Source organism: Manihot esculenta, chromosome 13, assembly GCF_001659605.2.
Source record: "Manihot esculenta cultivar AM560-2 chromosome 13, M.esculenta_v8, whole genome shotgun sequence".
NCBI classification, from domain to species: domain Eukaryota; kingdom Viridiplantae; phylum Streptophyta; class Magnoliopsida; order Malpighiales; family Euphorbiaceae; genus Manihot; species Manihot esculenta.
The window spans coordinates 8944524-8959812 of record NC_035173.2 but is presented as its reverse complement, the minus strand read 5'-3'; the positions used below and the strand labels follow the sequence as shown (position 1 = coordinate 8959812).

The window sequence follows — 15289 nt, the reverse complement described above, 5'->3', positions numbered from 1 at the left end:
ATAAGCAACACATAGAGGAAAACAACACATGCAGCATGGCATTGCACATCATCAGCAAATAGACAGGACTAACATCCTATCCTAGTGGACCTAGTTTTCCTATTGTGCTTGACCCACTAAACCTCTATGAGCCCAACTCTAGCTAGCTAGGTCCGACCATGTGAACCTAGGGCTCTGATACCAATCTGTAACAGTCCGAAAACCGAACTGCTACCGGCACTAGGATCCAGATCGACTTAAAGTCGCCGGGACCCGTAGTAAGCCTGCTATACTGTCTGTGTACCTGTGAAATCCCACACATGATCATACATTTTCTGTACAAAACATAAAACTTTTCTTTTCTCCAGGGCTTAACCTGTGCATGCACTATATCTCTGCTATTTTATCCCCACTCAAGGCGGATATAATTCATCATATTAAGCCTGGTTTTCTCATCAATATGAACAAGAAAAGAAACATACATAAAGTGATCATGTGTCTACAACAAGGGATTACAACACGTCTAAGTCAAGCACAAGTCGATACAGTGTACATTATCTCTTTACATATACATGTCCACACTCGCTATTACAAACTATATACTCTTCCTGTACCCTGCTGACTTCCCTCTGAACTCGGAACCTGCACAACTGGAGTTAGAGGAGAGGGATGAGCTACTATAGCCCAGTGAGTAGAACAGTCATAAAGAACAGGTGATAAAACATGCTTTCATGAAAGGTATCACATCACAAGTAATCACATCATCTCAGTATGGACGGATCAACACTCCCTCTATCTGGGTACTGCATCTCCTCTGGGGTACCGAAGTACCATGTGCCTGGTCCCCTTAGGGTTGTTCCAGGTCTTTGTGCCTGGTCCCCGTAGGGCTGTTCCAGGTCTTTCCTTCGAGGGCTATTGAATCCGTACTATGTCCAGACATGCATAGAAACAATGTACAAGGAGCACTGCCAAGTACAAGGATAAATGCAATGCAGCATATTCGTGTCCACTAATGCACTCACCCTATAGCATATTCATGATGCATGAAGCATGATAAAATATTCATTTCTCATAGTCAAACATTAAGTTCCGTTCCACTCACCTCGGGTTGACTCTGAACTGACTCTGCAGGTTCTAAAACTGGACTCACTGCTGACCTCCCTGATTCCTCTGGTCCGTACCTACACAGGTGGACTCAAATGAGGGACCAAACTAACTCAAGAACCTCTCTAAGAAACTCCCCAAAAACCCTCTACAAGATCCCCAATCAATCACATAAAACATGCAAAAGAAAGCTGGACAGGGCACTTTCGGCGGCAGGTTCGGCGGCCGAAACCCCTCTCCAAAGACGAAATTCAGGCATGTTCGGCGGCACCTTCGGCGGCCGAAAGTCTCTTCCAGAGACGAAACTCATCCTTCGGCGGCACTTTCGGCGGCCGAACCTTGCCTCCAGAGACGAAAGTCCCAAGTTTCGGGGGCAAGCTTTGGCAGCCGAAACTGCCTCCACAAGGGGTTCGGCGGCCGAACCTGGTTTTGCCCGTTGGGCAGAACCCTGCTCTGTTTCATGCAAACTTTGCCCAAAAACCTACAACATGCATATATCAACTACTCCCAACTAGCACATACACATATATATGCACAAAGGGGTCTCACACTATCCTAAAACCCCAAACAAACATAGCACATAACACTTAAACATGCTTGAACACCAAAAACCACCAAAAACCTCACCTAAACCTAATCATGCATACTACCCATCACCCTTTCCTAAAACCTTGAAAAATCACCAAAGAAGGTCAGGATCCACCCTTACCTCCTTAAGAACTTGAGGATGAGTGATCCTAACGTGGAGATATGAAGAAAACCTCTTCCACAGCTCCAAACTTCCAAACTTGCTAGTTTTGCTCAAAACCTTCAAAACACACCATAACTCTTAAAACCCTTGAAAGATTTGGTGAAAAACATGAAAAACATGAAAGTCAACTTGGGAGAGGCTAGAACTCACCTCTGGCTGCAAGTGGAGGAGAAATATCCTCCTTCCACCGACCTTTGGCCAGATCACCTTCGGCAGCTGGCCAGATCACCTTCGGCAGCCGAACGTGAATCCGAAACCATGCAATGTTCGGCGGCCGAAAGTGACCTTTGGCGGCCGAACCTTTGCATTTCTCCCTTATTGCTTTTCTTTCCAAACTCATTTCCTTTCACACTTAAAAACAGTCAAAACTCTTGAAAACACACCGGAAAACATATGTCTTACCCTTCTCGAGGGTTCCGACACCCGAGATTCCACCAGACGACAGGAATTCTGAGGCCGAACTCGAGCCGGGTATTACACAAAAAGTCTCCAATTAGGATCTCTTTTATTATATATACTAATTTTACAGTAAATATTAGTGCAAGGTCATAATACGATTTTTTTTCTATTTTTTTTACTTTTGGGTTTTTTAATTTTTTTTTAATTATATCTATTTTAAATAGAGTATTTGTGTTTTTATCTTCGAATGTTGATTCGAGTTGAAATTTACAAGATCAATAGCATAATAGTATAAATGAGTTTATAGTTTTTATTTGAGCGAATCAATTAAAGAAAAATTTGAGGTTATATAATAATTAATAGTGTGTTGTTGGGCAGTGCATTTTAAGTAAGAAATAAAATAATTACTTTGGTTGCATTGAACATTATAGTATCAGGTGTTGGGGCAAAGAAATCGCAACTAATCAAGATGAAGAGAAGGCATGAGATTACAAATTTTCGAATATATTTCTTTGTATGGTAGGAAGGATTTTGGAGCTTTGGAAATTTTGGTTGGGTTTATATTAACGAGGATGCTTTATCTGGTGGTCTTCTAATGGCCTGGAGCCAGGGGCGGAGGGAGGGTACGGCAAGGGGGCACATGCCGTACGGGCGACCGAAAAATGTTTTGAAGGGGGATGAAGGTACCGCAGCGGCGCAGCCAGTGGTACCGCAGCAGTGCAGTTGCAGCCGGTGGTGCTCTACCAAAGGGAAGCTCCTGGCTCCGCCACTGTTTATAGCAAACTTTTTAGACTAATTTATTGTAATTATATGAATTTTGTTGGTTGTGAAGTATAATATGAAAAAATTCACTAGCTAATTGTCCTTTTATTTTTAAAATAATATTAAAATATTTTTAATATTTTAAAAAATTTACTAATTAGTCTCTTAATTAATTTTAACTGTTATTTATTGTAAAAAAATTTAAAATATTTTTGATATAGAGAAATTAATTAGTAAATTTTTAAAACATGTGAGAAATTAACTAATAAATTTTTTTAAAATTATAGAAATTAAATAATAAATAGCTAAAATTAACGAAAATGCTAAATATAAAATTTTATAAAATATCAGAGATATTTTAATATATTTTTTAAAACTGAGAGATTATTAGTGAGTTTTTTTATATTATAAAAATTAAATATTAATTTTTTAATAATATTTAAAAGATTTTCAGAGTGTTTTGGTACTATATTAAAGGGATTAGAGTTGTTTTATGAGCTAATTTATGGGTTTTCTCTTTGTGTGCCTCTGCTTTTAGAACAGGTTTAAAGGGATATTTGTTTTGGCTATTTTGTAGGGGTTATTGTTATTTTTTTTTAATAAAAATTGTTTCTCATGAAAAAAAAAAATCAGCCAAATTAGGGGTGAGTAGGATTCGGTTCAAATCAAAAAAACCGATCGAATCGAATCGATTTAAAAATTTAGTTCGATTTTTTATACATTTTGGTTCGGTTTGATTTTTAATTTCAGAAATTTTGGTTATTTCGGTTCGGTTCGGTTTTGATAAAAAAAAACTGAAAAAACCGAACCGAACCGATTAGTGATAATAATATATTTTTTCAATAGAGAAATTAAATCATATTAAGATTAAAATATTTTAATTAAAATTTAAAATATTAAAAATAAAGTGTAAAAAATAAAAAAATTATTAAAAATCGAAATTGATCAAACCGAACCGAATCGAACCGAATCAGACCGATTCGGTTCGATTCGGTTTCTGACCAAAATGGGTTCGGTTCGATTTTCATAAACACTAAAATTTTGATTTTCGGTTTATTTGGTTCGGTTCGATTTTAAACCGAACCGATCGAATGCTCACCCTAGCCCAAGTTGTGGTTGCTTTCGCTGAACTAAATTAGAATGAAAAAATATTATGGAAATTTAGAAATATAAAAGAGTAAATTTAGAGAATTTGAATTGAATTGTAATAATTTTTAAAAATTTGGATTAAATGAAAAAAAAAATAATTTTTTTTAAAAAAAATAATCAATAAGCTTTATCTACTTGCCCTAGGACTATAATAAAATAAATCATGTGGTATTGCAGCATCAGCAATATAAACTTTTATAATTGTTTTTCTTATTGAATTCTTAATTATCATGAGTAGTTATTGAACTTTTGATCAACTTCAATTTTGCATAATGGTTTTTTAAGATGAACGGTGGATAATATTTTTTATTATCAATTTGAAACTTTTAAATTTATTCTAAAAATGAATCTTTGATAGAGTTAATCCATTGTGAAACTCATGCTATTTATTTGGATATAATTAGACCAAAATTAAAAATTTAGCGATTGATTAAAAAAAATTAAAAATTTAATCCACTATTGATTAATATTCCACTGTTTTCCCTCACTTGTATAGAAGATAGCGTAAGTGACAATTAATTAATTGATTCATGCACATACACTCAGATTAATAAATAAATTAAAATTTAAAATAAATTTTACATTTAATTATATTTTATTAACTAAGCGTAATATTATTAATATTTTAAAAATAATGAATTTTATATTAATTTGAAATACGATTAATATATATTTTATAAAGATTTTAAACATATTTTTTCTTGAATTAATTTTTGATAAATAATTTTTTTTTCCATTGAGATATATCTAAATAATTGTATACCACATTCATAACACAGCCAAAAGACAACTTCTAACCAAGACATCTATAAATAACTCTTGCTCGTGAGCTAACATTGGCAGGCCAATCACACAAATCTTTGCTTGCTTCTCCTTTTTGCTTTCAATGGCCAATACAGTCTCTCCTCCTCCTCCATATGAAAGAATACCTTGTAACAACCACATATTTAGAGTTCTGGATATTGCTGTCCTCTTCCTTCTAACTTCTCTCCTTGTTTATCGTCTTCTCACTCTCAAAGATCATGGTTTTGCTTGGCTGCTTGCCCTCCTATGCGAGTCCTGGTTCACCTTCGTTTGGCTTCTCACTGTCAACTTAAAGTGGAATCCACTGGTTCACAAAACCTACCCAGAACGCCTTCCTCAAAGGTGAGAACTTTTTTTTTTTTTCCAAAAAAATTTACTTTTTAGTCCTTATAATATGAAAAAATCTATTAATTGATCCTTCAATTTTAAAAAATATATTAAAATATTTTTAAAATTTTAAAAAATTTACTAATTAATTATTTTTTATTAAAAAACTCATTTAATTATCTTTTTAATTTTATAAAAATATATACTAATTAATCTTTCATATTGAATACATTTTAAATTTTTATACAATCTTTAAGTATTAAGATTAAAGGAGAAATTAATTAGTAAATTTTTTAAAATTGATTAAGATTAACAGAAACACTGATTGATAAATTTTTTAAAATTTTAATATAATTTTTAAAATTGAGTGACCGACGAAGTTTCTCCGTATTATTATTGATATTATATAGTAAATTTATTTTTTTTTTGATATAACAGAAGCTTTTTGAACAGAAAATGATTGAAAGTGAGTGCAGGGAAGAAGAGCTTGTTCCTGCTGTGGATATGTTTGTTACAACAGCAGACCCAGTGCTGGAACCTCCAATAATCACAATGAACACAGTGTTATCTTTGTTGGCAGTTGATTATCCAGCCCATAAGCTAGCTTGCTATGTATCAGATGATGGTTGTTCTCCTCTTACCTTTTATTCTCTGGTTGAAACTTCAAAGTTTGCTAAGCTTTGGGTTCCATTTTGCAACAAGTACAATGTTCAAGTAAGAGCACCCTTTATGTATTTTTCAAGTGATGAGTCAATGTTGCTAAGTGACAAATCACCAGAGTTCCACCCAGAATTCCAAGCTATGAAGGTAACCATTTTATAACACAACTAGTATTCTATTACAGTTTTTCTTTGTCTTTTGCCTTTGTATGAATTTGTTTTTGAAATGTGTGTACCGTGTAGGATGAGTATGAGGGACTTAGCCGCAAAATCCAAGAAGCAGCCAAAAAGGGCATTCCATCATGTGATCTGATCAGTGATCTAGACGTTTTCTCAAACATAGAACGCAGAAATCACCCCACCATAATTAAGGTGGGTCATTTTTTTCCTATTTGGTTATTACGTATTCAACCTAAATTTCTTAATTAATTTTCAAAATGGTACTCTAGATTATATGGGAAAACAAGGAATGTGACTCACATGGGATGCCTCACTTGATTTACGTATCAAGAGAGAAGAGATTAAAGCATCCACATCATTACAAAGCAGGAGCTATGAACATCCTAGTAAGTAATTATTATGAAAAAGAAAATTTATTATTATTATATAAAAATGGGAATTAATTAATTAATTAATTAATTAATAATATTAAATTGTTATTTGCAGACAAGGGTGTCTGGATTGATGACGAATGCTCCCTTCATGTTAAACGTAGACTGTGACATGTTTGCCAATAATCCAAAGATTGTTGGACATGCAATGTGTTTGTTGTTGGGTTCGAGGAAGGAAGTAGAAGCTGGATTTGTTCAGAGCCCTCAGATCTTTTATGACGGATTAAAAGATGATCCTTTTGGAAACCAATTAGTGGTTATGCAAAAAGTGCGTCTCAAACCTTCCTTTCCTTTCCTTTATTTTACTTCAAAAAAATTATTAATTAATTTTTTAATTTTAAAAAATATATTAAAATTTTTTAAAATTTTAAAAATTTATTCATTAATCACTCTATTAATTTTAATAATTAAGTGTTTACTCTTTAATTCTTTCAATATAAAAAACTCATGAGTAATTTTTTATTTATAAAAAAAATTTATTAATTAATTTTTTTTTATTTTTTAAACTTAAAAAATCAACTAATAAATTTTTTATATAGTAAAACTAAATAGTAACTCTTTCTTTAATTTTTATTAAGAGTAGAATTAACATTTTAAATACTTAACTAAAATTATAATATATTCAATATTAATTTTATAAAAATCATAGTAATTAAATATAAATTAATTATATTATCAATAATTTATTAAAAAAAATTTTTGATTATACATATTACTCATTATACTCAAAACTTTATTAATTGTACTATAAATTTTTCTAAACTGATAAAATTAGACTAATCTAATTTTATCATTTTATAAAAATTTAAAATTTAATCAATAAAATTTTAAATATAATTAGTAATAAATTAAATTATTTATTTATTTATTTTTATAAATAATTAATAATATAGTTATTTTATATTTAATTATTATAAATTTTATAAATTTAAGTGTTGAATAAATTATAACGTTACTTCAAGTATTTAGTGAGCTAGTATTGTAAAGTTTTCCTAATTAATATTTAATTATTAATCTTTATAAAAACATAATCCTTAAAAAATCATAGTTTTTAAAACTCAGATACATATAAAAATACACTGCATAAAACAATTCAAAATATAAATAAGTGGACTATTTCAAAAATATATATATATATATATATATACTCTAATCTAAAATTAAAAATACTTTTTTTATTTTTTACACTTTATTTTTATTTTTAATATCCTCTAATCTTTTTATATTATTAAAAATAATATATTATTATTACTAATAAATTCGATTTAATTTTTTTGATTTTTTTCTGATAAAATTGAATTTAATTTAAATTTTTAAAATTAAAAATTAAATCAAATCAAAATAAATAAAAAAACTAAATTAAATTTCTAAATTAATTTGATTCGAATAATTTTTTCGATTTGATAATATAAAAAGATTATTGGGCTTTTTCTGCTAATTAGAGGAGTAAACGATGGAGTGATGTGTATTTTGATTTGTTGGTTGTGTTAGTATATGGGACGTGGATTCGATGGGATTCAAGGACCGCTCTACGGTGGAACAGGATGTTTTCACAGGCGCAAAGTAATTTATGGTTTATGTCCTGATGAGTTAGCAGGCCAGGCAAAAACTCTCACTTCTGTTACTGGTAACTTCAATTTTGCTTTTTTTCGTTTTATTATTATTATTATTATTATTATTCTTTTTTTAAATTGGTTTATGTCCTGATTGTTGAATATGACTAAAATTATCACGTTTTGTTTGATGAGCAGCTAATTTAGGTGATAAAGAAATGCTAAAAATATTTGGCAACTCAACTGAGTTTATCAAATCAGCTGCTCAAGCATTGCAAGGAAACACCAATGCTCCAAAAACCATTTCTAATTTGGTTGCGGCAGCTTACCAGGTTGCCGGTTGTGGTTATGAGTACGGCACCAGCTGGGGCACAGAGGTTATTGCCGGGTTCTAGTGTTTTATTTACGTATTTTTTAATATGTCTTTCAATTTCAATGCCAAAACATTTAAATTTAATGTTTTTACTCCTGTACAGTTGAGAGACAAATTTAACCATTTTGCCCGGCTAATTGTGGAGAAGTTGGATTTCAGGTGGGATGGCAATATGGATCCACAACAGAAGATGTATTAACTGGTCTAACAATCCATTCAAGAGGTTGGAAATCAGTATATTGTAACCCAGAGCCTCCACCATTTCTTGGGTGTGCACCATCAGCTGGGCTAGCCACACTCACCCAGCAAAAGAGGTGGGCCACAGGTTTACTTGAAATCTTGATCAGCAGAAAGAGCCCAATAGTTGCCACCTTTACTGCCAAGCTCCAATTTAGGCAGTGTTTAGCTTATGTGATGATTCTTGTTTGGGCGTTGCGCTCCATTCCTGAGCTCTGTTATGTCCTGTTGCCTGCTTTCTGCATTATCACCAATTCTAATTTCCTCCCAAAGGTGAGCCCAATTCTCAATTGCTTGCTCTCATATTATCTACTTAAACTTATATAATTATGTGCATGCAGGTTGATGAACCAGCTACATATGGATATGTTGGTGTTTTCTTGATTTACAACATATACACCATATTAGAATACCTTGAAACTGGATTATCACTACGTGCATGGTGGAACAGACAAAGAATGTCAATAATAACCTCAACGAGTGCATGGCTATTTGCAACGTTGAGTGTAATATTGAAGATCCTCGGCATTTCAGAAACTGTGTTCGAAATTACTCAGAAAGATGAATCTTCTTCCATAGATGATTCTGATGCTGGAAGATTCACCTTTGATGGGTCACCCATTTTTGTGCCTGGTACGACCATTGTGCTGCTGCAAATTCTTGCACTGGTTATGGCTTTGTTGTCGGCCGGTGATAGACACTGTGAATCAAGATTTGGTGAGGTTTTGTGCAGCTTCTTGGTGGTGATGTATTTCTGGCCATTTCTTAAGGGATTGTTTGGTAGAGGAAAATATGGAATTCCTTTGTCGACTATTTGCAAGTCGGCTGTTTTGAGTTTTTCTTTTGTGGAACTGTGCAAACGAGCCTATTAAAACATTTAATTAAGGCTTTTGGGTATTTGATTGTAATTTTTGTTCATAGTAATTGATAAATAACATTCTCCCTTCTTTTACAATATATATTTTTTGCTTTTTAGAAATTATTTTGTCCAAAATTATCTATAATTTTTTGTAAAATTACAGGTGTTAATTATTTTTTCAATTTATTCTTATTTTTATTAGATAATAATAATTATTTTACGGAAAAAACTTACCTGAATCAGTCCACTGCAAAATATGCGAGTCCTATGAATTTTTTTTTATAGTAAAACCCACTTATCTATATTTTGGATCCATAGTATATTTGAGCAGGTAAGAATTTTTCTAGTTATCTTATCAGCCGCTTTCTCTCTCTTATTTATTTCACTTTTTTAATGAAAAGATAATTATCAAAATTAGAGTAATTATGTGAGATAAAAATATAATTTAATCAAATTAATGAGTATTTATTTAAAATTCTGGTAATTTAATTATTTTTTAATCATTATATAAAAATTTTAAACAACCGTAAAAGTGAATAAAATTAATAACAAATACTGAAAGAAGACCGATTATAATTAGCAAATGAATGTGTTACTTAAATAAAACTCAACTTATAGAATCAGGAAAAAAAAAAAAACTAAGGCATAAACGAATCAAGCTGAGTTTTAAAGAGTTGAAATTTAATCCGTTAAAATTTTTTTGAATTTAAATTCAATTTAAATTTTATTTATTTTAAATTTGAGCTGGATATTAATAAATTCAAGTTTGACTCATTTAGCAAATGAGTTTAGACCGGTCAACCTTTTATCAATTTTAATATTAAATAGTTCATAAATCGTTTAATTTTGTTTATATATATAATGAATTTTAATTTAAAATTAATAAATTTAAAATTAAATAATTTAATTAAATAAATATATATACAAATTCGTTCACAAACTTTATAAGTTTTTAAATCTTAACGATTCGAATATCCATAAACTTTAAAAGTATAGTTAAACCATGTAGAATTAAACTTTAAAAAAATTATATTTGGCTTATGAAAATATATATAAGATTTGAGTTTGGTTCTATTATGATATTAATCACAACATACTTCATAAATCTTTTCGCGAATCTGGTCATGAATTTGAGAATAAATCAAAATTATGAGTTTTAATGAGTCGAATACTATGAAATTCAAATTTAGCTCATTTACTAAACGAGCCTAAAAGTTAAGCTTGAATTTGGCTCGTTTAGAAATCGAATCAATCTCAATTGAATTTTTATCGAACCAAATCTCGAGTAATTCACGAACAATTTGATTTATTTACATTCCTAAAAATAACCGGCATTAATCTAGAATAAACTTCCCTGAACTATATACTTCAGAGTGTCACATGAGTAACAAATGAGTTATTAATACAAATACACTATTCTGAGCTGCCTAACCATATCTTTTACCGTAGGTTAAAGTGAGCAATATTTAAATCAATTTAAAATTTTAATTTAATTATTATTTTTATTCGATTCAATTTTAATTTTTAAAAGTTTTGATTATATTAATTCAGTTCAATTTTAATAAAAAATCAGCAAAACCAAATTGAGTCGCATAGTTATTTTTAAATTATTTTGTATAAATAAATATAAAAACTATGATTTTTTTTTAAATTGTATAGTTTTCAATTTATAGTTTATTAATTTTTTTCTTTATATTATTTAATAATTAGTTTTAAAACACCTTAATTTAATTTTAAAACATTATAAATAAAATCTAAAAGAAAAAAACTCAACTGATAAAATAAAATCTAAAAATAAAACAAAACAGTTCGATTCAAATAAACTTTCTTTTAATTTGATTTTCATAAATTTTTAAAATTTAATTTTTAATTTATATTGAACCGATTGAATGTTAAACTCTATTAGAGCTGCCTTCTATTATAGCTGCCATCCCAGCAATACGTTTTTCAAAATTTGAATTCTTTTTGGAAAGTATAGCAAGGCTTTCCACTACACCAATGACACTTTTTTTTTTTTGCACGGACATAATAACGCTGTTTTTTCTTTTCTTTTTTTTTTTTTTTGGCAGAATGCCAAATTGAAAAACGTATACATATTTCTTTTATGTAACAGATTCTGGAAGACCAATCAAAGTTCAAATGGAGTATTAGAGCATCCAAGCGTGATCAAGGGTGGTGCTGCTGCTTTGTTCTTTGCGCTTACTATTGCCACCAAGAGGCAGCATTATCAGCCAAGATGCGAGGATCTACGATCAATTGAATAAATTGTGGCCATAGATGTGAGCATTACCAGGCAATAATACTTCACCTAAAAACGTTTTTTTTCCTTGCGAGACTAGTATGAACCGAAGCAATATCACCATTAATTCGCTTTATTAGACCTGGCACATCCTGTAAACCAAGTCAAAATCTTGATTTGAGATTCAGGGAGATTAGAATGGTGATTTCGATTCAATGTCAGTAAAATCATAATCTTTAATTCCAAGTTTTATCCAGCTCTAATTTAATTTCGATTTCATCAGATCTAACAGTTGATTTTTGTTTGTTAATATAAATTTGGTCTAGAACTGAATAAGATTATTATGATATAATGCAAAGTTTGTTTAAACTCGATTATTGACCGATCTTGGAAATTACTTGACCTGAAGAAAAGAACAAGGAGAAAAAATTAAGCTTTCCTTCAAAGTGTATCGTATTCCAACAAAAGGAAGCTATATGATACCAAAGACCTCTGCTCTGCCTTGACTCTTGACTACAGTAACTTATAGACAGAAATCTCTGAATGTGTAAAAGCAATTAAACTGTATAGAAGACCATTACCATTTTAGAAGAGGGAGTTAAATAAGCCTGTAGAAACAGACTCTATCTGATCTCTTTGTCGATTTCTAATTCCTTTTGGACTCCATTGAATGCAGAGAGCATTTTCGAGCGCACGTTTGCGATTTCTACGAGCGTCTCTAGAGCTGCAAAGAAAATTATAAGTTTTAGGATATATCCCATCCTGTCATTGATATTTTCGCAAACATTTGTGTTTCATATGCACCTGTCTCAAATGATAGTTGGGCAGATCGTAGCTGAGGGGAAACCAAGGTACCAAACATAGATAGGGATCTTGATCGCTCCTTCTGAACCTACACCAGAAAATTAAAATAAAACTCATGCCATTCCTAAATTATTTTACATTTCTTAGTTAGAACTACCATAAAGTTTATTGATGTTAATAGCTGTATAATCCATGTGACAACCCTGGAGCTATTCGTTCACAATTTTTCATCATAGTCTGTTTCACACTAGTATATTCTGTTTTCTTTATTTTACAGCTGAACAGACATGAATGTCCATTATTCTGTTCCTACAAGAACATTTAGCGCATCAAACGGTGAACTCAACATAAATTGCAAAATATACGAAGTGAAATGTTTGGAATCCTTACTTGGTCATCAACCTTCAGAGTAGCTTGCTTTGGAGAGGTTTCTTCATATTCAATCAAATTGACAGAGAACCCAACAGAAAGAAGAAATCAGTCACACAGCAGAAAAGAATCTAGAAATCAACATATAGTTTTCCACAATTGCAGGGTGGTGAGACTAAGATATGTCGCAAATGTATAAAAATTGAATGTTTTGAACAAAGGCACAAAATTTTCCATGAAAAAGGAGAACAAATTACCAGCAAGCTGGGGATTTCCTCTATGTCGTGGCAGTGGACTGCCAGATTTGCTCCACAATTCATCCTCTTTGGAAGTTTGATCCTCATAACTGCATTTATCATTATACAAGGAGCCCCATTTACGCAAGATAAAGTGTGGTTGCTCTTCCATGGAATCAACTATAACAGATCATATATCAAAGCAAAAGTATATAATCCCATTCAATGATGTTTCTATCAGAATCTGAAAAGATAAAGGAAGGAAAAGAAAGATAGAGAAATAGAATTACCAGTATGTCGTGCTACTTGCAATGAGGTAGAAGCAGAGTGGACTTTAAAGTCCAATAAAGCACTATTGATGCGTGAAGCCCCCATGGAATGTCGAGCACTAGCCAATTCCAGCCATCCCTGATAAAAATTAACACAAATATCGAAAAATCAAAGAGGAAAAATAAACTGAAGTGAGTTGCTATTTCAAACATGAGAAAGAAAAACCCAAAAGCAGTTGCAACAATATCACATTAAATTTACTGGAGAAGATCCTTAAGTCACCAATTCCAGTAGTGTCCATTACCTGGCGAAGCATAGAAGATAAAGAATCGAAAAGAGTCAAATAGTTGTCTACTGAATCCAGAAATTGCAAAACATGTTCATCTCCTACTTTTTTTTGTTGTTGCTGTGGTCCTTCATCTTCTTCTTCTTCGACCTTTAGCTCTAGGTTTTCCTTCCTTTTAATTTCAAAGGCAATTTCTTTCATTTCCTCTTCCATGCCGGTGGGGCCTCAGCCTACTAGAATAAAAAGATTTTGGGATCTTAATGAACTTAATAATTATTTAGTCAACAAGCTTTTTATTTTAAAAATATAAATGAGCCAATCATTAACTAGCTCGGGTTTCGGCTAACCGATTTTGGTTTAATACATATATGGTATGGGGTTATTGTTCATTCTGTTTCCTACTCTAAACAAGTTGAAATGGTCATCATCTGTACTTTTATTTTCTAATTGGTTCTTTTAAGTATTTTCGCCTTGTTGTCTGAACCCGTGCTATGCTATTTTCCTTCTCTCTCTATTTCTTTCTATCTCTCTCCCCCCAACAGATGTAACCTTATCTAGGAATGGTATCACGCATAGCTGCATTTATACTGGAACTAGCTTTAACATAGGAACAAGATAATTATTATGTTTATTTATGCAGTTTCTTCCGTGAAAACAGATAATGTTAAAAGATTTAGTTAAGAGTTTTCAGTTTAAATTGTATAAGGAAAACATATGGTTAAACCAAATATTATCGTCAATGCTTGAAAATTTGTGTTTGTTGAGAAGCAGTAGTAGCATCTTTACAACTTCCTACAAATTCATTGCCATCTAATGTTGACATATCAACAAAAATAAATATCAACACATACAAAATATACAACATATGAAAATCACAAATTCACAGCAAAACCAGATGAAAAAAAAAATCACAGATTTTATCATTATTGAAACAGCATATTCAAAAGCCACTAAAACCGCAACCACGGATCAAATCAGCAATTTCAAAGCAATAGAAACCCATTAAACTCTCAGCCACAGTCACATATTCATTTTTATAGGGCAACATTCAAAGAGCAGCCCACAAATCACCCGCAAACCACCGCACCCAAGCTGACATTTCATATTTCAACAAGAACTTCCAAGAAATCACCCGTAAACACAAATCCATGGACAACCCATAAACATAAATATCAAGTTTTCAAATCTTAGTATCTCATCCGCACAAATGAAACAAACAAACAAATCTCATCCACAGAAAATCCATCGACCTGAACCCAAATGAGACCGTGATACGAACCTGCAAGGAGTCGATGTAGGAGTCGCAGCAGCGGCGATGGAGGAGGAGGAGCAGCAGCCGAGGGGGCCAGTGAGGCAAGGCAAGTAAGTGGACCGCAAGGTGGGGGCGGGGCGTGACGCTAGGCTTGGAGATTAAATCTTTGGAGCATTTAGTACGGCATTACCTTATGGAAAAATTACTGAGAGAAACTCATTACTTAGTCGTTATTTAGTCTTTAATGAGAAGTATATTAAAATATT

General features: G+C 31.7%; 2 protein-coding genes across 9 annotated transcripts; one reads left to right on the top strand and one right to left on the bottom strand.

The window, feature by feature from the left end:
- Nucleotides 1-4967: 4967 nt before the first annotated feature.
- Nucleotides 4968-9663, top strand: LOC110629040 (cellulose synthase-like protein H1). Of its 4 annotated transcripts, none has more exons than XM_043949198.1 (9): nucleotides 4968-5290; nucleotides 5752-6082; nucleotides 6178-6306; nucleotides 6384-6500; nucleotides 6601-6813; nucleotides 8037-8172; nucleotides 8297-8475; nucleotides 8631-8981; nucleotides 9050-9663. In XM_043949198.1, exons 1-9 carry the CDS (start codon nucleotides 5031-5033, stop codon nucleotides 9578-9580), a joined length of 2247 nt encoding a protein of 748 aa, XP_043805133.1. In that variant the 5' UTR covers nucleotides 4968-5030; the 3' UTR covers nucleotides 9581-9663. The 4 variants fall into 4 exon arrangements, with proteins under 4 accessions (XP_043805133.1, XP_043805132.1, XP_043805135.1 ...); XM_043949197.1 differs by having other exon boundaries at nucleotides 5743-6082; XM_043949200.1 differs by having other exon boundaries at nucleotides 5051-5290; nucleotides 5729-6082.
- A 1820-nt stretch (nucleotides 9664-11483) lies between these two features.
- On the bottom strand, nucleotides 11484-15188 carry LOC110629910 (coiled-coil domain-containing protein 115). Of its 5 annotated transcripts, none has more exons than XM_021777119.2 (8): nucleotides 15051-15188; nucleotides 13790-14004; nucleotides 13506-13623; nucleotides 13237-13395; nucleotides 13001-13041; nucleotides 12611-12698; nucleotides 12388-12530; nucleotides 11484-11958 (listed from the first exon to the last, which is right to left on the bottom strand). In XM_021777119.2, the coding sequence occupies exons 2-7, from the start codon at nucleotides 13982-13984 to the stop codon at nucleotides 12430-12432; spliced, it is 702 nt and encodes a 233-aa protein (XP_021632811.2). In that variant the 5' UTR covers nucleotides 13985-14004; nucleotides 15051-15188; the 3' UTR covers nucleotides 11484-11958; nucleotides 12388-12429. The 5 variants fall into 5 exon arrangements, with proteins under 5 accessions (XP_021632811.2, XP_021632812.2, XP_021632809.2 ...); XM_021777120.2 differs by lacking the exon at nucleotides 11484-11958 and adding an exon at nucleotides 12024-12209; XM_021777117.2 differs by lacking the exon at nucleotides 11484-11958 and having other exon boundaries at nucleotides 12225-12530.
- Nucleotides 15189-15289: the final 101 nt, after the last annotated feature.